Source organism: Rhinopithecus bieti, unplaced genomic scaffold (genome assembly GCF_001698545.2).
Source record: "Rhinopithecus bieti isolate Rb0 unplaced genomic scaffold, ASM169854v2 scaffold_33065, whole genome shotgun sequence".
In the NCBI taxonomy this organism is placed as follows: Eukaryota; Metazoa; Chordata; class Mammalia; order Primates; family Cercopithecidae; genus Rhinopithecus; species Rhinopithecus bieti.
Genome location: NW_016814114.1, coordinates 1,379,744 through 1,401,816, shown reverse-complemented (window position 1 = coordinate 1,401,816; position 22,073 = coordinate 1,379,744). Strand labels below are relative to the sequence as shown.

Below are 22,073 nucleotides of genomic sequence, written 5' to 3'. Positions count from 1 at the left end.
TTTTAAGGGAATACTCACAGCCTTTGAGCTCACTCAAGCAATAGCAATATGACATGGCTACAGAATTACTACAGTAGTACCTTGTGTACTGCAGTTAATTTTGTGTGGTTATGTCTTTATGTCTGTTTACATTTCTCTCAACTATGAAAAGTACCATGTGCAGTCTATGTCTGTTTAAGTTTTTATAAATTTTAACTTTTTTTTTTTTGAGACGGAGTCTCGCTCTGTCACCCGGGCTGGAGTATAGTGGCGCAACCTCAGCTCACTGCAAGCTCCGCCTCCCAGGTTCACACCATTCTCCTACCTCAACCTCCGGAGTAGCTGGGACTACAGACGCGGGCCACCGCGCCCGCCTAATATTTTTGTATTTTATTAGTAAAGACAGGGTTTCACTGTGTTAGCCAGGATGGTCTGGATCTCCTGACCTTGTGATTCACCCACCTCAGCCTCCCAAAGTGCTGGGATTACAGGTGTCAGCCACCGTGCCCAGCCGAGACTCTATCTCAAAAAAAAAAAAAAAAAAAAAGTTCAGGCCTATCCCCTCAGACCCACACCTCTGCTCCCTGGACTTGAAATCCTGTGTTTCCCGATGTGTTGGTGTCACTCCCACAGGAGGATAAAGGAAAGGACTTTGCTTTCTCTCCCCATTCACACTTTGTACCAGCCAGGGCCCAACAAGAAACACACACTCGTTCAGTAGTTCTCTTATGAATGAATGAATGATTGAATGATCCATAACCTCTTTAGAGATTGGATCTGTTTGCAGAATCCTGGGAGGTTCTTGCCATGCCAGCTCCCCATCCTTCCAGGGACTGAGACCCATGTTCCATCCCCTGACTGTCTGCCCCTAAAGCCACCCCAAGTACCACATTTCATGTGACTCTCTGGGGCTGCTCAGCTGTGGGAAGGTTTTCAGGGCTCCCTGGTCTTGGTTCTGGGACACCAGAGGCTCCTGGTTGCTGGGGTCTCTGAGGTCACTGTAGCCCCCACTGCTCACTATCATGGGCATCTCTGACTCTCTCTCTGCTCCTCCATGTCCTCATTTTCCTCTCTTTTTATCCCAGCTGAACTGCACAGTTTCCTCCACCCTTAGGCCTTTCCCAGACACTCCCTCTTACAAGGCTGACTGTCCTGTTCCCTTCCTGCTCACACTGTGGCCAGGCCCACCTCCCCAGGCAGTAGGAAAGGCACAGAAATCAACCCGGAGCAGCCGCCCCTGCCAGGTCCACCACGAGCCACTGTCCCCAGCTCACCAGGAGAACGAGCTTCCACTGTGTTCCCATCCAGGGCTCTTTCCCTCAGTGAGGCCAACATGAGTCCCGGGACAGGCCACAGGACAGGGACGAGCGACTCCTCCGTGCACTCTCTACACTGACTCACCAGGGGATCAGAGGCAGAAGGACAAGTCTGCAGTCCCCAAAGCCCATGGGCTCATTTCACCCATTTGACTCCCAACTCCATCCCTGTCCTGCTGTGGGCTCACATCCTCTACTGGTTCCTGGGACCTTCCCCAGGTGGAGCTGTCCAGGCAGATGCTGTCTGATGGGTTTGCTGCCCATTCCACATATATCTGTGTCCTCATGATGACACCATTGTCATAAGGTGGGATCTCTCGTACAGGGAGATGCATTAGCCACTAGTGTCTCACTTAGACTCTGCCCAATTTGGATGAATTTGGTCAATCTCTAGTTGTGTTTCCTGAGGTTGAGAGAAAAGAAGGAAAGTATTTCACATGACTGTTTTGGGTTCCTCTTCTTTTTACCTGAATTTCCACAGGAATTTGTAACATAGAACTCTTTCTAAATTTACTGACATAACATACATCACTTCTCCTCATACGGCATCGTTTCTCTCTTAATGCAATTGAGAACCCTCAGATATCCTTTCTGACAAGTTCTGTCTTCCTAACAGGACCCAGGAGTCCCTTCTACCCAGGGAGTCACTGATTTCAAGCTGACTTCAGCATCTTTCTTTGATCATAACATGATCCTACCGGACTTCAGAGCTTGGTTTAAGAGTTTATCATGCTCTCTAGAGAAATATTCCTCTTAGTAGTTGGTGTTAGATCCAGAGTATTAATAACAATTTTCACAAATGGAATAATCTGACTTCTCAAATTTATATCCCAGATCTACCAAACACACACGGCCCATGAGGGTCAGATTTTCAGCAAGTTCATGCTCCTTCCATTCCACTAGTCAGTTATTCTGCATTTGCAAAAAACCCACATATTTCAGAAAAGATCCACAGTGCTGTCACTTGCCCTTTTCAGGGGCAGAAGGGACATTAAAAACTAAAGTCAAGGAACATAGTTATGCTGTTAAATCCAGGCAGCTCCTGCCTGTCACCCTCACTCTTTTCTAGATCATTCCTTGGACTCTGCTCTATCTTTAGGAGTCACTGGCTCAAGTCAGTCATCATTAAACACCTGGGAAAAACTGCCCCACCTTGTGGTTCCACTGCCTGACGACTGAGCTGACTTTCAGGCTTGCCCCTGGTGTTCCCTGTGTTATTTCTGCTGAAACGCAGAGTCCCAGGCCAGGCTGCACAGTATCCTCAGGGTTTAAGGACAATGGGAAGTCCCATCATTACCCATCTCTAGGATGTCCTTAGACAGGGAAGCTGCAGAGAAAACACACCTAGTGGGGCAAAGTAGGACTGTGAAGCTGGAAGGGAGCCAGCACCTGCACATTCCAGGTGAGGACCCACAGGTGGGCCAGGCAGTCGTCAGCCAGTCTGGGAAAGACCAGAAGTGGCGGGGGCTATGACTCCCAGTCCTGGGTCTGTCCACAACCCAACACTGCTGCTCAGTTCACACTTGAGAAAGTCTGTGCTTCTCTCACACAAAGCAGGCGGCCTCACAGTCTCTGAGCCCTCAGATCATTGTGCATCTGTCTTGTGAAACACACACTTGCCGTGGGCTTTTAAAGACTCAGGTTGGCTGAGAGGTGGGGAGATGCCAAATGAAAAATGCCCGGCCAGAATCCCAGCACTTTGGGAGGCCGAGGCAGGCAGATCACGAGGTCAAGAGATCGAGACCATCCCGGCTAACGGTGAAACCCCGTCTCTACCAAAAATACAAAAAATTAGCCGGGCATGGTGGTATGCACCTATAGACCCAGTTACTCAGGAGGCTGAGGCAGGAGAATCACTTGAACCCGGGAGGAAGAGGTTGCAGTGAGCCGAGATCGTGCCACTGCACCCCAGCCTCAGCAGCAAAGTGAGACTCCGCCTCAAAAAAAAAAAAGAAAGAAAGAAAAATGCCCAGCCAGGCACAGTGGTTCACACTTGTAATCCCAGCACTTTGGGAGGCCGAGTCAGGCAGATTGCCAGAGCTCAGGAGTTCGAGACCAGCCTGGGCAATACCGTGAAAGCCCATCGGGCATGGTGGCATGTGCCTGTAATCCCAGTTACTTGGGAGGCTGAGGCAGGAGAATTGCTTGAACCCAGGAGGTGGAGGTTGCGGTGAGCTGAGATCACGCCATTGCACTCCAGCCTGGGCAACACAGCGAGGCTCCATCTCCAAAAAAAAAAGAGAGAAAAGAAAAATGCCTGTGGAGGAATCAAAGGTGCCACACACGGCAATCTTCTCTCTGTTATCTGTACAGCGGAGCTGCCCAAGCCCTACATCACCATCAACAACTCCAACCCCGTGGAGGACAAGGATGCTGTGACCTTAACCTGTGAACCTGAGACTCAAGACACAACCTATCTGTGGTGGGTAAACAATCAGAGCCTCCCGGTCAGTTCCAGGCTGCAGCTCTCCAATGGCAACAGGACCCTCACTCTACTCAGTGTCATAAGGAATGACACAGGACCCTATGAGTGTGAAACACAGAACCCAGTGAGTGCCAACCGCAGTGACCCAGTCACCTTGAATGTCACCTGTGAGTATTTTCTGTTCCTCTGTGGCCCAGGCCGCCAGCCCAAATCCACGCACCCAGAGGCCGGGCCTCTCAGTTCCTCTCAGGTCTAAGGACTCAGACCCTTAACTCTGGACACCCAGGCTGGCCATGACTTCCTGTCCCAAGCAAACCTGGGCAGTCCCAGCCTGGACCAAGAATAGGAGGGGAGGGGCTGCTCCTGTCCTGGGAGGCTCAGGGTCTGCAGCCTGTGATGGAAGAAACAGGTGAATGTCTCAGACCCAGACTCAGTGGACACAGCGGAGGTTTGGTTGGGACTCCAGGGTTGTGACTTGGTAGAGAGGAACACTGTGGCCCTTCTCCAGACCAGGAGCTTCCCCTTCCCTCTGATGACATCACCTGTGGCTTTATTTTCTTTGCTCCAGATGGCCCGGACACCCCCACCATTTCCCCTTCAGACACCTATTACCGTCCAGGGGCAAACCTCAACCTCTCCTGCTCTGCGGCCTCTAACCCACCTGCACAATATTCCTGGCTTATTAATGGAACATTCCAGCAAAACGCACAAGAGCTGTTTATCCCCAGCATCACTGTGAATAATAGTGGATCCTATACCTGCCACGCCAATAACTCAGTCACTGGCCGCAACAGGACCACAGTCAAGACAATCATAGTCTTTGGTAAGTAATCCCTGGGGCATCGACACTAAGCTCTGGGGTACAAGCTCTCTGGTTTTCAAATAGGAGCAGAGAAGAAATTTTCTTTTCCAGCCTGTATCCAACGGGCAAAACAAGTCCAAATTCTCCCCTGAACCCTCTCAATTCATCTCTGCCAACTCTCTTCCCTTTGTTTTTCTGATTTCTCACAGCTGAACTTAGGTCCAGCCTGGAATGTGGGGAGGGGGTTCTCTCAGTCCCAGAAAGCCCCATGTAGCAGGAGGGGCTTCACAGAGGGGGAAGCAGAAAGGGTCCTCAAGGTCAAGTTGCTTCTGTCACTGACATGTCCCTCTCTGTAACTTCTTGGCCTTCTTTTACCTACTCCATGAGATATAAGGAATATGTGAGGTTTTGAAACAGGCTCACATTAGCTTTCCCTAAATGAGAGAAGGAAATGCCCTTCATCAGCGATGAGCAGCTCAGACTTTGCTCCCTGCTCTACTCCCAGCTTGCCCGGTGATTGGCTCTGCCCTGACTCCATGTGGGGTAGGACGCAGGTGTGTGGGGAAGGTGGCCAGGTGGCCTGTCGTGAATCCAGCTAAATCAAAATGGCAGTCAATGGCTGGGTATGGTGGCTCATGCCTGCAATCCCAGCACTTCGGAAGGCCGAGGTAGGAGGATCACCTGACATTAGGAGTTCGAGACCAGCCTGACCAACATGGCAAAACTCCGTCTCTACTAAAAATATATTTTAAAAAAAATTAACCAGGCATGATTGTATGTGCCTGTAATCCCAGTCACTAGGGAGGCTGAGGCACAAGAATCACTTGAACCTGGGAGGCAGAGGTTGCAATGAGCCGAGATGGCGCCACTGCACTCCAGCCTGGACAACAGAGAGAGACTCTGTCTCAAAAAAAAAAAAAAAAAAAAAAAAAAAAAAAAAAAAAAAAAAAAGGGCCGGCACCGGTGGCTCAAGCCTGTAATCCCAGCACTTTGGGAGGCCGGAACGGGGCAGTACAAGGTCAGAGAGAGGTCAGGAGATCGAGACCATCCTGGCTAACAGGGTGAAACCCCGTTTCTACTAAAAAATACAAAAAAACTAGCCGGGCGAGGTGGCGGGCGCCTGTAGTCCCAGCTACTCGGGAAGCTGAGGCAGGAGAATGGCGTGAACCCGGGAGGCAGAGCTTGCAGTGAGCTGAGATTCGGCCAGTGCACTCCAGCCTGGGCAACAGAGCAAGACTCCGTCTCAAAAAAAAAAAAAGGCAGTCAACACCTGATCCTCTCCTGGGTCAGGCTGCCTCCCTAGCTTGTCCTGGCTCTGAAGTCACCAGCTGTATGAGGCTGTGGGCACAGCATGTGGGATAGCACAGAACACAGCAAGTGACCCACACTTGGAGAAATCCAGAGATTCAGCCACAGGGGCTCTGCATTGGAGAGAATGGGCAATGCCAAACAGTGTGTATTTGTAGAGAAGGTAAGAATATCAGCCTTTTGTTAACACTGTGCCTACTCTCTAGGAATCTCCTTCACTGTGATATTCTATCCACAGACCAGGAAGTAAAACTCCTCTTTACAGTGAGAAATCCTTCAGATTGGAACTTCTCCAGATACTAAGGTCGTGAAGACTGGATGGGCCAACTTCATTCTCTAAAAAATCATTTAATGAAAAAACACACTACCTTCCCTTTTTTATGTAAAGTGACAGTCACAGGAAGGAAGCCTGATCACAGAAAGCTCCAGGAAAGGGTCACACAAAAGTCAGTGGGAGGCCGGGCATGGTGGCTCATGCCTGTAACCCCAGCACTTTGGGAGGCTGAGGTGGGCGGATCACAAGGTCAGGAGATCAAGACCATCCTGGCTGACACAGTGAAACCTGGTCTCTACTAAAAACATGAAAAATTATCCGGGTGTGGTGGCAGATGCCTGTAGTCCCAACTACTCAGGAGGCTGATGCAGGAGAATGGCGTGAACCCAAAAGGCAGAGTTTGCAGTGAGCCGAGATCATGCCACTGCACTCCAGCCTGGGTGACAGAGCAAGGCTCTGTCTCAAAAAAAAAAAAAAAAAAGAGTCAGTGGGCAAAACATTCTACCTGATGATGTTGCTCGGTCTGCACGCTGAGAAGGGGATTCCAAGTGGGGATACAGAGATACCCAGAGGGTCACTCTGAGACAATCTGGGGTCAGAAGGGAAGTGCAGCCCTCTCTTTACAGATCATCACCTGAACAAAGACACTTGACCTTCTGCAGAGGGTCAGGGCTATCCCCTGGTTGGTCACCTTTACACAGCTCACTGTGGGACCTGAGAGCTGGCTAAGGTCTCAGGGAAAGGAGCATAGCCCCAGGCCCCAGGCCCCAACCCTGTTCTCAGGAGGTTATCTCAGATACTCTGTCTGTCCGCAGAACTAAGTCCAGTAGCACAGCCCCAAATCAAAGCCAGCAAGACCACAGTCACAGAAGATAAGGACTCTGTGAACCTGACCTGCTCCACAAATGACACTGGAATCTCCATCAGTTGGTTCTTCAAGGACCAGAGTCTCCCATCCTCGGAGAGGATGAAGCTGTCCCAGGACAACACCACCCTCAGCATAAACCCTGTCAAGAGAGAGGATGCTGGGAAGTATTCATGTGAGGTCTTCAACCTAATCAGTAAGAACCGAAGCGACCCCATCATGCTCACTGTAAACTGTAAGTGACTCCTCACCCCTTCCTATATGTCCCTGGAGGATTACTCTGCCAATGGTGTGCAAAATGGATAAAACTCACAGGAGGCAGAATCTCAATGAAGAGACCATTATAGCAAACAGAATTGCAAAGTGGTTAAGAGCTTAGGCTCTGAATCAAATATACTTAGTTTTTTGGTTTTTGTTTTTAGTTTTTTTGTTTTTTTTTTTTTCTTCTTGGTTGGTTGGGTTTTTTTGTTTATTTTGTTGTTTTGAGACAGGGTCTTCACCCAGGCTGGAGTGCTGTGCTGTGATCAAAGCTCACTCCAGCCTCAATCCCCTGGGCTCAAGCAATCCTGCCACTTCAGCCTCCAGAGTAGCTGGGACTACAGGTGTGAACCACCATGCCTGGCTAATTTTTTAAATTTTTTTGTAGAGATGGGGTTTCACTGTGTTGCCCAGGCTGGTCTCAATCTCCTGGTCTCAGCCTCCGCCTCCCAAAGTGCTGGGATTACAGGAATGAGCCACTGTGCCCACCCTGTATTTAACTATTCTAAGTACCTCTCATAGAGATGGAAGCATGCAATATTTGTCCTTTTGTGTCTGGCTTACTTCATTCAGCATCATGTCTTCAAGTTTCATCTATGTTGTAGAATGTATCAGAATTTCATTCTTTTTGGAGACTGAATACTATTACGCTGTGTAGATAGATATATCACATTTTGCTTATCCATTCATCCATCTATGGACAGTTAGGTTGCTTCCATTTTTTGGCTATTATGAATAATGCTATTACACACATGGTATACAAACATCTGTTCAAATCCCTGCTTTCAGTTCTTTTGAATAGATACTCAGAAGTGGAACTGCTGGATCAAATGGTAATTCTGGTTAATTTTGAAGAACCATCATACCATTTTCCACAGTGGCTATACCATTTCACATTCCCACCAGTAATTCACTAGAGTTCCAATTTCTCTACATCCTCAAAAACATTTGTTGTTTTTTGGTTTTGTTTTGTTTTGCTTTTTATAAGAGCCATCCTAATGGTTGTAAGGTGGTATATCACTGGAGTTTTGATTTGCACTTCCCTAATGATTATCAATATTTAGCATGTTTTCATGTGCTTATTGGCCATTTATCTTCTTTGGAGAAATGTTTATTCAAGTTCTTTGCCCATGTTTTAATTAGGTTGTTTGGGGATTTTTTGTTGAGTTGCAGTAGTTCTTTATATATTTTGGATATTAATCTCTTATCAGATACATGATTCTCAAATATTTTCTCCCATTCTATAAGAGGTCTTCTCACTTTCGTGATAATGTGCTTTGATGCACAAAAGCTTTTAATTTTCATGAAGGTCAATTTCTCTATTTCTTCTTTCGTTGCCTATGCTTTTGGTGTCATAGCCAAGAAATCATTGCCAAATTCAACGTTCCAAAGTTTTCACTCTATCTTCCAAGAGCTTTATAGTTTTAGCTCTTACATTCGGGTCTTTTATGCATTTTGAATTAATTTTTACATATGGTGTTACATAAAGGTTCAATTTCATTCTTTTGCAGGGATATCCAGTTTCTTCAATGACATTTGTTGAAAAGACTATCCTTTCCCCACTGAATGAACTTGGCACCCTTGTCAAAAACCATTTGGCTATGTATGCAAACATTTCTTTCTGGGCTCTATATTTTATTCCACTGGTTTCTATTTCTTTTTGCCAGTACCATACTGTTTTGATTACTGTAGCTTTTGGGTTTTGTTTGCTTGTTGTGTTGTTGTTGTTTGGGGGTTTTTTGTTTAGTTTTGTTGCTTTTCTTTGTAGAGATAGGGTTTCACCATGTTGCCGAGGCTGGTCTCAAACTCCTGAGCTCAAGCAATACACCCGCCTCCACCTCCCAAAGTGCTAAGATTATGGGCGTGACGATTACCGTAACTTTGTAAAAAATTTTGAAACCAGGAAGTGTGAGCCCTTCAACTTTATTCTTTTTCAAGATTGCTTTGACTATTCATGGTCCCTTCAGAGTCTATATAAATTTTGGAATGAATTTTTCTATTTCTGCAAAAAATATTACTGGAATTTTGATAGAGATTGCACTGAATCTGTAGATCACTTTGGGTAGTACTGTCATCTTAACAATATTAAGTCTTCTAATCCATGAAAATGGGGTGTCTTTTCCATTTATGTCTTATTTAATTTCTTTTGGCAATGTTTTGTATTTTCAGGGTACAAATCTTTCACCTCTTTGGTTAAGTTTATTTCTAAGTATTTTAAAGCTCTTATAAACATAATTTTTTTCTTAATTTTCCTTTGAATTGTTCATTGTTAGTATACAAAAATACAACTGATTTTTGTTTGTTGATTTTGTATACTGCCACTTTGCTGAATTTATTATTCTAATAGTTTTTTTGTGGGATCTCTAGGGTTTTCTATATATAAGTTAGTGTATTCTGCAAACAGGTATAATTGTACTTCTTTCCAATCTAGATGCTTTTTTTTTTTCTTGGCTAATTGTTCTGTCTAGGTCTTCCAATATTACATTGAATAGAAGTGGCAAAAGCAGGCATCCTTGTCTTGTTCTTGATCTTAAAGGAAAAGTTTTCAATCTTTCATCATTGACTATGATGGTAGCTGGGGGTTTTCAGGTGTAGCATTTATTATGTTGAGAATTTCCTTCTATTCCTAGTTTCAGTGTTTTTTAGCATGAAAGAATGTTGAATTTTGTCAAATGCTTTTATCGACTCATTTTCATTACTGCTTATAGGTCTATTGGGATTTTCTATTTATTCATGATTCTATCATGGCAGGTTTTGTGTTTCTAGGAATTTGTTTATTTCATCCAGGTAATCCAATCTGTTGGCATTCAATTACTCATAGTACTCTTATAATCCCTATTATTTCTGCAGAATTAGTAGTAATGTTTCACTTTCATTTCTGACTTTAGTAAAATGAATCTTCTTTCTTTCTTAGTCAATCTAGTTACAAGTTGTCAATTATAATAATCTTTTTTGAAGAACAACCTTTTTTTTTTTTTTTTTTTTTTGGTTTGAGACAGGTTTTCACTCTGTCACCGAGGCTGATCGTGGCTCACCGCAGCCTTAACCTCCCAGGTTCAAGCAATCCTCCTGCCTCAGCCTCCTGGGTAGCTGAAACTACAGACACACACCACCACCCCCAGCTAATTTGTGTAATTTTTTGTAGAGACAGGGTTTCACCATCTTGCCCAGCTGGTCTCAAATTCCTGAGCTCAAGTGATACACCTGCCTCAGCCTCCCAAATTGCTGGGATTACAGTCGTGCACCACTGTACCTGGCCTACAGTTATAAATTTCTTTCTTGCACAAGATTCTTAACTACTCTGAGCCTCGGATTCCTCAACCGAAAATTGCACTGAGAATGCCTGCTCCATAGTATTGCAAGGCTTTTGGGTTTTTGTTTTGTTTTTGAGACAGGGTCTCACTCTGTCACCCAGACTGGAGTGCAGTGGTGCAAACACAGATCACTGCAGCTTCAACCTCCTGGGCTCAAGCAATTCTCCCACCTTAGCCTCCTAAGTAGTACATGCTATCACACCTGGCTAATTTATTTTTATTTTTGTTTTCCGAGAGACAGAATATCATCATGTTACCCAGGCTAGACTCAAATTCCTGGGCTCAAGCAATCCTCCCATCTCAGTTTCCCAAAGTGCTGGGATTAGAGGTGTGAGCCACCACGCCTGGCCCCTTAGTATGATTTTAAAGATTTAATGTAATAATAAACCTTCAGCAAAACACCACGCACAGAAGAAATGTTTCATAAATGTTAGCTGCTATTACTACTGCTATTATCATTAGCCTTGAAATCAGGTAGTCCTAGAGTCAAATCTCAGATCCACCTCTCACTAGCCATCTGACTTTAGGTAAGCTTTTCACCACTCTAAGCTTCCATTTTTTCATATTTAAAATGGAAATAATGTCTACCTGACAGCATCATTTTATGGATCAAATGAGATACACATAAAGCATTTAGCAGCACAGGGCCTGGCACACAGGAAGTACCCCACAAAAGTAGCTAACATAGCATTAATCACCAGCCTGAGCTGACTGGTGAGGGTTAAGCCCCAAATAGTTGCAACAGATATAAAGGAGAAATAGGCTGGATACAGTGGCTCACATCTGTAATCCCAATACTTGGAAGACCAAGGCTGGAGGATCTCTTGAGCCCAAGAGTCCAAGACCAGCCTGGGCAATATAGTGGAATCCTATCTCTACAAAAATTATTTTTCTAAATTAGCCAGGTGGGTGGGCATGGTGGCTCACGCCTGTAATCCCAACACTTTGGGAGGCCGAGGCAGGCGGGTCACCTGAGGTCGGGAGTTCAAGACCAGCCTAACCAGCATGGAGAAACCCCATCTCTACTAAAAATACAAAATTAGCTGGGCGTGGTGGCAAGTGCCTGTAATCCCAGCTACTCAGGAGGCTGAGGCAGAAGAATCGCTTGAACCTGAGAGGCAGAGGTTGCAGTGAGCCGAGATCACGCCATTGCACTCTAGCCTGGGCAACAAGAGTGAAACTCGGACTCAAAAAAAAAAAGAAAGAAAGAAAAAGAATTAGCCAGGTGTGGTGGCATGTGCTTATAGTCCCAGCTATTGAGGAGACTGAGGTGGGAGGATCACTTGATCCCAAAAGGCTACAATGAGCCATGATTGTGCCACCGCACTCCAGCCTAGGTGATAGAGTGAGAACCTGCCTCAAAAAAAAAAAAAAGAAGAAGAAGAAGAAGAAGAAAAAGAAGAAGAAGAAAAAATAGATGCAAAAGGTATTATTTGTGTATTTATTTTATATATATAGGGGGAGAAGCATTATACAAGAAACCCACCGGGACATGGCTATGATCAAATATGGGAAAGGGGAAAAAAAGGAAGTAAATCAAAGTCTCAAGCCTGGTATGTTAGTTTCCATCTACCTAGATACACTGAAGATGAGATTAAACATACGAGATAATTTACTGGGGAAATGCCTGTGAGGGAAAGTGAGGCGAGATTGAGAGGAACCTCAGACCATGATGCAGATCTGATTCCTGTGGAAGAGAAAGAGAGGAAGGAAGTTTTAGATTGCAGTGCAGTTTTTTTGTTTGTTTGTTTGATTTTTGTTGTTTTTTTTTTGAGACAGAGTCTCACTCTGTCACCCAGGCTTGAGTGCAGTGGTGTGATCTCGGCTCACTGCAACCTTCACCCCCCGGGTTCAAGTGATTCTCCTGCCTCAGCTTCCTAAGTAGCTGGGATTACAGGTGCCTGCCACCACCCCTGGCGAATTTTTGTATTTTTAGTAGAGATGGGGTTTCACCATCTTGACCAGGCTGGTCTTGAACTCCTGACCTCGTGATCCACCCGCCTCAGCCTCCCAAAGTGCTGGGATTACAGGCGTGAGCCATGGCACCTGGCCTGCAGTGAAGTTCTAAGAGCGTTTCTGCAAGGCTGACAGGGAGTCCTCCAGCCATTCACACTTCAGAGTAAAACAGTCACGCAGAACTGGGCTTGCTTTCATACCCCTGCTGGGAGCCAGTGGGAAGCCAGTTCTCTATGCAAAAGAGGTGGTGAATTCAGAATGCACAGACTGTCACAACTGAGACACTGAGAAAAAGATGCAACCAGAAAAAAGGTGGAAAGTTCTAATCATATACAAAATAGCAATCAGCCTTTCTCACATTTCAAAGCCTTAAAAATGTCTGAGTGTAGAAAGGCCAGGGTGGAACTGACAGAAGAGAGATCATCAACCTAGAAACATGGTGATTGGGGCTGGGCGCGGTGGCTCACGCCTATAATCCAAGCACTTTGGGAGGCCGAGGCAGGTGGATCACAAGGTCGGGAGTTCAAGACCAGCCTGGCCAAGATGGTGAAACCCCATCTCTACTAAAGAAATACAAAAATTAGCCAGGCTTGGTGGCACATGCCTGTAGTCCCAGCTACTTGGAAGGCTGAGGCAGAAGAATCGCTTGAACCCGGGAGGCAGAGGTTACAGTGAGCCAAGATCTCCAGCTGCACTCCAGCCAGGGTGACAGAGCAAGACTCCGTCTCAAAAAAAAAAAAAAGAAAAGAAAAGAAAAGAAAAAAAGAAACATGGTGATTGAAAAAAAAAATTGCAAGGATATAGTTAGCTAATCACTTTCCAGCAACCTTCCTACAACGAAACTATATTCCTTGAAGGAACTATTAGAAACTACTTCATTCTGAGAGTTGTTTCCCAGCCCCCACTGTAAAATAATTTCACCTTCATTTCTTCTTCTTTCCATGACAGATAATGATCCAGCACAAGAAAATGGCCTCACAGCTGGGGCCATTGCTGGCATTGTGATTGGAGTACTGGCCCTGGTTGTTCTGATAGTAGCAGCCCTGGCATGTTTTCTGCATTTTAGGAAGACTGGCAGGTATGATGGCCTTTCCTCTTGTTCTGTTTCCTCCAAGGCTGACTGCCATGCTTGGGAGAGGGAAAGAATTTCTTTGCCTGTCTCTGGGCCTGGATCTCATTCTCCTCCCACTAAACTCCTGCTTCTTGGCACTAATTCCCACAGGTTTCCTCTTCCCTGGTCTTCATGCTCCCTATCTCCCATTATCTCCTAGACAAGGCTATTCCAATCCCCATCTAATCTAGAAGAAGAGACTCAAGTATGTTTCTCTGTCCCCTAGTCAGGGAAAGCAAGGTCTAAGAAGGAAAACAAATGAAAAAATGGAAGAAGCAGCAGGAGAAAGCAAGTCACATGTTCTATTGACCACAGCAGGAAGAGGAGGGAGAAATAGCATAGGAAGAGAACCTAAGAGAAAGCAAAAACAACCAAAGTCCTCTTGAACAATAGACAGAGATGAAAAAAAAAAGTATCTACCCCAGAAAACAAAATGGGAAAGGTTTTAAGGATAGAAGTAGGCACAGAAGCAGATGATAAACAATGAAATGAAATGTGAACATCCAGCAAACAGGAAAAGATTAAACACTAGAAGGGACTGTAGTTAGACTAAGGAATGAGGCCCTCAGAAGAAAGGCAGTATGAACGTCAAGGACTCCAAGGAATTACCTGCTCACAGTGTCCTTCCTAACTCAAAGAACAAAGATCCTGTGCTTGGGAATAGCAGTCACAGTGTCTGATATTTATTTAGGGCAAGCGACCAGCGTGATCTCACAGAGCACAAACCCTCAGTCTCCAACCACAGTAAGTAAAGCCACTTACCCAGGGAGAACTGGTATGTTCCACCATGTGCCCTCCCCTGGCAGGGAATCCTGGATTCCCAAACCACTCCCTCCCTTGTGAATTGTCACAGAAAGGATCTCTATTTCCCAACCCTAAGTGGCATAGGTCTTCCCACCCTTCCTAGCCACAGGAGTCCCCTGAGACACATCTGAGGAGAGAGGCTCACTCTGCCTTGGCCAGGCAGGTCTGAGGAAGATCCCGTGTTTCCAGGAGCCATTTCCTCAGCCTTACTCCTTCCACCTCCTGCCTCTATTACGGATGTGGGCACTCTCCCTTGGTGAGACTTTCCTTGTCTTGTGGGTGCTGTGGGTGCTGCCCCTCCTTGCCACTGGAGCATGTTGGTGAGAAATACATCTGGGTAAAAATCAAGGCCTTGTGAACTGGTAGAACTCTTCATAAGTGGATTGTGGCCTCCTGTGGCTCTATTCCTGCCCCCTCTCTGGTACTAACGTGCTGGACCATACACTCTGAGGGAAGCAAATTCCTTAACTGATCCTTAATCTCCCCACCCTCCAACTGCCACCCCCTTCAGCTAGAATCACCTTAAGTCAGCTTTGCATTTCCATGGATTGCTAACTCTTCTTTTGCTTTTCCAGCTCAGGACCACTCCAACGACCCACCTAACAAGGTAAGCATATCCGGTTTTCATGGGCTTATTTTCTCATGGAAATGACTCTGTAGAGAATTGGTTATTCCTGAAGACACAATATAACATCAAGTTTGGGTTAATGTTTCTCGGTGCAACAACAAAGAAATATTTGTAATCACTCCCATGAGTCTACTTTGCAGCAAGAATGTGCATTTTGGAATTATTCCCGTCCTGTGTCTGAATACTGGAAGTAACTCTTAGTAGCTCTATGACCCTTGTCAAGTAACCTAACCTCTTTGATCATCAGCTTTGTCATCTGTAAAATGGGCATTCTGCCTACTTCAAAGAGAAGTTGAAGGGATTAAACAAGATAACCTACATAGAGCACCCAGCACAATGGCCTACAAAAGGAAGGCACTGAATCATTCTCACTCCCCTACCTTCAGTATGATCCTGCTCTTACTGTCAAAAGGACAATTTCAATTTTAATAGATCTGAGATCCTGTTTTTTATAGTAATTTTATAGAATTTTCCATTTTATGGCCAGACGTGGTGGCTCACGCCTATAATTCCAGCACTTTGGGAGGCCGAGGCAGGCAGATCACAAGGTCAGGAGATCCAAACCATCCTGGCTAACATGGTGAAACCTCGTCTCTACTAAAAATACAAAAAATTAGCCAGGAGTGGTGGCGGGCACCTGTAGTCCCAGCTACTTGGGAGGCTGAGGCAGGAGAATGGTGTGAACCCAGGAAGTGGAGCTTGAAGGGAGCTGAGATCATACCACTGCACTCCAGCCCGGGCGACAGAGAGAGACTCCGTCTCAAAAAAAACAACAAAAAAAGAATTTTTCATTTTCATTTTACCTTTTCTATAGAGCAAACATACATACTGAAAATGCTAAATCACAATTATACTTTCACAATGTATGAACTGTCACAAGTTGAACACACCTGGGTAAGCAGCACCCAAATCATGAAATACTACAGGACCTCCCCTTAAAAGAAACCCTTCCAGCCAGGCACAGTGGCTCACACCTGTAATCCCAGCAGTCTGCGAGGCCAAGGCAGGTGGATCACTTGAAGTCAGGAGTTCTAAACCAGCCTGGCCAACATGGTGAAACCTTGTCTCTACTAAAATATAAAAAATTAGCTGGGCATGGTGGTGGATGCCTATAATCCCAGCTACTTGGGAGGCTGAGACAAGAGAATCGCTTCAACCTGGGAGGTCGAGCTTGCAGCAAACTGAGATCATGCCATTGCACTCCAGCCTGGGCGACAGAACGAGACTCCGTCTCAAAAAAAAAAAAAGAAAGAAAGAAACTCTACCAGTCACTTCCCTCCAAAGAGTAACCACTATCCTGACTTCTAATGCTCCAGATTCGTTTTGCTTGGTTTTGTTCTTACATAAAGGAGAAATACAACATATCCTTATATGTGGCTTCTTCAACATTGCTTTGTGAGACTCATCCATATTGTATGTATTTGTGGTTTACTGGTTCTCATTGCTGCATTATCCTATTCCATTGCATATATACCATAATTTCTCTCTTCTAATGATCATTCATCAGGAGGTCAGCAAGCAGAGAATGGGTAACAACAAAAGCCCTTCTCCAGAGCTAAAATTTCAAAATGGTAACAGCCTGTGGTGCTGAATCACACCAGGCAAGGTGAGGCCCTGCCCTGTGTCACCGACTTAACTGATCATTACTTGTGCTTTTCAGATGAATGAAGTTACTTATTCTACCCTGAACTTTGAAGCCCAGCAACCCACACAACCAACTTCAGCCTCCTCATCCCCAACAGCCACAGAAATAATTTATTCAGAAGTGAAAAAGAAGTAACGAAACCTGTCCTGCTCACTGCAGTGCTGACGTCTTTCAAGTCTCTCACCCTCATCACCAGGAGATTCCTTTCCCCTGTAGCGGTAGAGGGGTGGAGACAGAAAGAATTTCCTGCTACTCTTCCTTCCTAATAGGCACCTCCAGACTGCCTGATCACAGCCCCTCCCTCAGTGTCAATAGATGAAAAGGTACATTGGGAGTCTGTAGGAAACCCAACTTTCTTGTCATTGAAATTTGGCAAAGCTGACTTTGGGAAAGAGTGGCCAGAACTTTCCCTCCCTTTCCCTTTTCCCCACCTGGACTTGTTTTAAACTTGCCTGTTCAGAGCACTCATTCCTTCTCACCTCAGTCCTGTCCTATCATTCTAATTCAGATCTGCCATAGCCTTGAGGTTATATCCTTTTCCATTAAGTACATGTGCCAGAAAACAAGAGAGAGAGAAAGGCAGTAATGCCTTCTCCTATTTCTCCAAAGCCTTGTGTGAACTCACCAAACACAAGAAAATCAAATATATAACCAATAGTGAAATTCCACACCCTTGTCCACTGTCAAGAATGTCTACCTGTCAGGGTTGTCTACCTGTAGGATTAGGGTCTAAGCACCTTGGTGCTTAGCTAGAAGACCACCTAATCCTTCTGCAAGCCTGTCTTCAGAGAATCCACTAGAAGCAACTAGGAAAATCACTTGCCAAAATCCAAGGCAATTCCTGATGGAAAATGCAAAAGCACAGATATGTTTTAATATCTTTATGGGCTCTATTCAAAGCAGTGCTGAGAGGGAGGGGTTATAGCTTTAGGAGGGAACCAGCTTCTGATAAACAATCTGCTAGGAACTTGGGAAAGGAATCAGAGAGCTGCCCTTCAGCGATTATTTAAATTATTGTTAAAGAATACACAATTTGGGGTATTGGGATTTTTCTCCTTTTCTCTGAGACATTCCACCATTTTAATTTTGTAACTGCTTATTATGTGAAAAGGGTTATTTTTACTTAGCTTAGCTATGTAAGCCAATCCGATTGCCTTAGGTGAAAGAAACCACCAAAATCCCTCAGGTCCCTTGGTCAGGAGCCTCTCAAGGTTTTTTTTGTCAGAGGCTCCAAATAGAAAATAAGAAAAGGTTTTCTTCATTCATGGCTAGAGCTAGATTTCACTCAGTTTCTAGGCACCTCAGACCAATCATCAACTACCATTCTGTTCCATGTTTGCACCTGTGCATTTGCTGTCTGCCCCCACTCACTTTCTCAGGAAACCTTGGCCTCTGCTAAGGTGTATTTGGTCCTTGAGAAGTGGGAACACCCTACAGGGACACTATCACTCATGCTGGTGGCATTGTTTACAACTAGAAAGCTGCACTGGTGCTGATGCCCCTTGAGGAAACAGGGCTGTGAGGAGGAGGCCTAGTATCTTAGGCCTAGCCTTTTTTAACAGCCTCTGAAATTTATCTTTTCTCCTATAGGGTCTATAAATGTATCTTATAATAAAAAGGAAGGACAGGAGGAAGACAGGCAAAAGTACTTCTCACCCAGTCTTCTACACAGATGGAATCTCTTTGGGGCCAAGAGAAAGGTTTTATTCTATATTGCCTACCTGATCTCATGTTAGGCCTAAGAGGCTTTTTCCAAGAGGATTAGCTTGGAGTTCTCTATACTCAGGTACCTCCTTCAGGGTTTTCTAACCCTGATATGGACTGTGCATACTTTCCCTCATCCATGCTATGCTGTGTTATTTAATTTTTCCTGGCTAAGACCATGTCTGAATTATGTATGAAAACTGTTCTATGTTTTTATAATAAAATAATATATCAGACATCAACATGCTGCCTCATGGTTGATACTACCTTAGACAATGTTTTTCTCTACAGGCAGAATAAACAAATTGTTCAATGGGGAGTCAGAGTAAAACTATTTCTTTTTTTTTCTTTTTGAAATGGAGTCTCGCTCTGTCACCCAGGCTGGAGTGCAGTGGCACTATCTCAGCTCGCTGCACCCTCCACTTTCCTGGTTCAAGCAATCCCCCACCTCAGCCTCCCCAAGTAGCTGGGATTACAGGTGCATGCCACCATGCCCAGCTAATTTTTTTGTATTTTTAGTAGAGACAGGGTTTCATCATGTTGGCCAGACTGGTTTCAAACTCCTGACCTCAGGCAATCCGCCCACCTTGGCCTCCCAAAGTGCTGGGATTACAGGCGTGAGCCACTGCGCCCGGCCGTAGGCCATAAAACTATTTCTAAGTCTACAGATATTTGATCTAGTGATCAGAGAATTAGCTAAATTCATTTGCATACCTGCTAACAAAGTGAGTCTATCTGGGAGCAACAGACCACAGCTCCAACTTCCCTAGGAGGAAGTGCCTATCTTCCTCTGGGAGAGAAGATGATCTCATGAGTAAAAGACCTCCCAGCCTCTTCATTAGGGGCCAACAACCCTTCCCACTCCGGCGGCTCCAGTGAATTAGATGTAGCAATACAAGGGTCTCCACAGGTTCATTCACCTTCTAACTCTTTCTGGTTCCCAGTTCCTTTATTCTGCCCTCTAGGAGGGTCAGATCTCTTCTAACCTGAGTAGCCTTCATTTACTAATTCTGCTAAGTACTAAGCTATAACCTCATTTCCTTCACTTCCAAGCAATTGAAACATAAGTGCTGTCTTTCCCTTTCCTCATCACCTAATTTTTCCTGGCCCTCTGCAGTGCCTCCATACCCAAGATTGCTGGAAACAGCACAAAATCAGTACCCATGTTTTGGCCAAATCCAAAGGCATTTTTATGGTCCTCACACTTTTTCCTTTTACAATATCTAAGATCACAGACAACTTTTCTGTTCTGGAAAGTTCTCCTCCCTCCATATCCCACTTATGTACTGCTCCCCAACACCAGATTTAGTACTCAGACCTTTCTTATCTCCATCCACCCTCTTTCATCAGCTTAGTGACCTCTCTGGAGATGGCTCTTAATTTATATCTCTACCCCAACTACTTCCAGAACTCATGACACCCACATCCAAATACTGTCTGAAATTACCCATTTAAACAAGCTCTCCCACACAGCTCACTCATTTCTCCCAGTGACACCCCCTAAGTTTCCACAGCCCCTGCTCATTTGTTTCCAGATTCAATACATTGTGAAAGCCTCTTGATCCTTTTTTAACAACTCTCAGTTATACTGTTCTCACCATTCCCACAAACCTAACTGACCCAGACCCTCAACAGCACGCAGTCTTGCTTGACTTCTTGTCTCCAGTCTCTCTAAAATCTTCCTTGCATATGACTGCCTCATTACCCTCCTAAAAACTAGTTCACTCCCCTATTCAAAAATCTACCATGGCCTACTCAGGCCTATTAGATAAGTTCAAACTTCTAAAGAGAAAACGTTTCTGGCCGAGCGCAGTGGCTCACGCCTGTAATCCCAGCACTTTGGGAGGCTGAGGCAGGTGGATCACTTGAGGTCAGGAGTTCGAGACCAGCCTGGCCAACATGGTGAAACTCCACCTCTACTAAAAATTTAAAAATTCACTGGGTGTGGTGGCAGGTGCCTGTAATCCCAGCTACTCTGGAGGCTGAGGCAGGAGAATCACTTGAACCGGGGAGGCAGAGGTTGCAGTGAGCCGAGATCATGCTATTGCACTCCTGCTTGGGTGAAAAAGCCAGACTCCGTCTCAAAAAAAAAAAAAAATTTCTTCCTTCCTTTATCACTACTTCCTTGTATAATTCTTCCATCCTGATTAGATCTGTCTCCCTACATATCCCTGCCCCTCCACCCCACACACATAGAATTCTTAGTTCCAATGCTACACCTAAAAACATACCAAACAGGATGACCTCCGTCTACCACCTGCACTGTGGAGTTACCCACATCCTTCATCGCAAGCAACCTCTGACTTTGTGGAGAACAAAGACTATAGTATTAACATGTGAACCTGAGACCCAGGACACAACCTATGTGTAGCTGAGAATCTCTTCCTGATGACCAATTCATGAGTTCGTGAAAAATACAGAAATGAAGAAGGCAAGGTCCCTACCCCAAGGAATATAAAGCCCAAGACAGGAGATAAGACCTGAAAAATAATCATAATACCAAAAAAGAAAGGTGTAAATGCCACAAGAAGTCAGAGAAATCTAATGGGAAATATGGCTACACATTGGAATAACTGGGGAATTTTTTAAAAGAACAAATGATGCTCAGACTCCACCCACAAATTCCAGTATAATTGGTCTGGAGAGAGACCCAGGCTTTGTAATTTTTTTTTTTTTTTTTAGTCTCGTTCTGTCACCCAGGCTGGAGTGCAGTGGCATGATCTTGGCTCACTGCAAGCTCCACCTCCCAGGTTCAAACAATTCTCCTGCCTCGGCCTCCCAAGTAGTTGGGACTGCAGGCACCTGCCACCACGCCCAGCTAATTTTTTTTGTATTTTTAGTAGAGACGGGGTTTCACTGTGTTAGCCAGGATGGTCTCAATCTCCTGACCTCGTGATCTGCCCACCTCAGCCTCCCAAAGTGCTGGAATTACAGACGTGAGCCACAGTGCCCGGCCCAGGCTTTGTAATTTTTAAGCCTTCCCAGACACTACTAACATATAGTCAGGATAGAGATAATAGGTAGGACCTGGGGCTAAATCAATGGTTTTTAGCTAGGGGTGTGCATCAGAATTACCTAGGGGACCTTTTCAACATACGTAAGTATATATACCATCCCTGGAAAAGCTGATACGATATGCCTGTAGTGAAACTTGGGCTTGTGTATTCTGAAACACTCCCAAGTGATTCTCACATGTATTCCATGTTAGGAAACAGTGACCTGAAGCACAGGTAGGAATTAAATTATAAAAAGAGTTGGAAGGACATACTATATGATGGGCATGAGATGAATAATCTATTCTGCAAAGCACAGAGAGGTACTCAAGAAGAAATTGTTGGCAAATGGCTGAACTTTAAAAGACTTGACAATACCAAGTAAGGATGGGGAATGATTGGCATTCTTATATATTGCGTCTTGCTCTGTCGCCCAGGCTGGAGTGCAGTGGCACAATCTCAGCTCACTGCAAGCTCTGCCTCCCGGGTTTACGCCATTCTCCTGCCTCAGCCTCCCGAGTAGCTGGGACTACAGGCGCCTGCCACCTCGCTCGGCTAGTTTTTTGTATTTTTTAGTAGAGACGGGGTTTCACCGTGTTAGCCAGGATGGTCTGATTTCCTGACCTCGTGATCCGCCCATCTCAGCCTCCCAAAGTGCTGGGATTACAGGCGTGAGCCACCGTGCCCGGCC

At 45.2% G+C, this 22,073-nt stretch overlaps 1 protein-coding gene across 4 annotated transcripts in view; it reads left to right on the top strand.

The window, feature by feature from the left end:
- The window catches only part of CEACAM1 (CEA cell adhesion molecule 1), a 21,900-nt gene extending 3,269 nt beyond the window's left edge, over positions 1-18,631 (top strand). The window contains exons 3-9 of one of the 4 annotated variants that reach the window (XM_017849842.1): positions 3,609-3,887; positions 4,289-4,543; positions 6,920-7,204; positions 13,446-13,575; positions 14,300-14,352; positions 14,988-15,019; positions 16,701-18,631. In XM_017849842.1, coding sequence (XP_017705331.1) covers positions 3,609-3,887; positions 4,289-4,543; positions 6,920-7,204; positions 13,446-13,575; positions 14,300-14,352; positions 14,988-15,019; positions 16,701-16,820 — 1,154 coding nt within the window. In that variant the 3' untranslated portion in view covers positions 16,821-18,631. The remainder of the gene's footprint in view (positions 1-3,608; positions 3,888-4,288; positions 4,544-6,919; positions 7,205-13,445; positions 13,576-14,299; positions 14,353-14,987; positions 15,020-16,700) is intronic. The other 3 variants (XM_017849844.1, XM_017849843.1, XM_017849845.1) reach the window with 3 other exon arrangements.
- Positions 18,632-22,073: the final 3,442 nt, after the last annotated feature.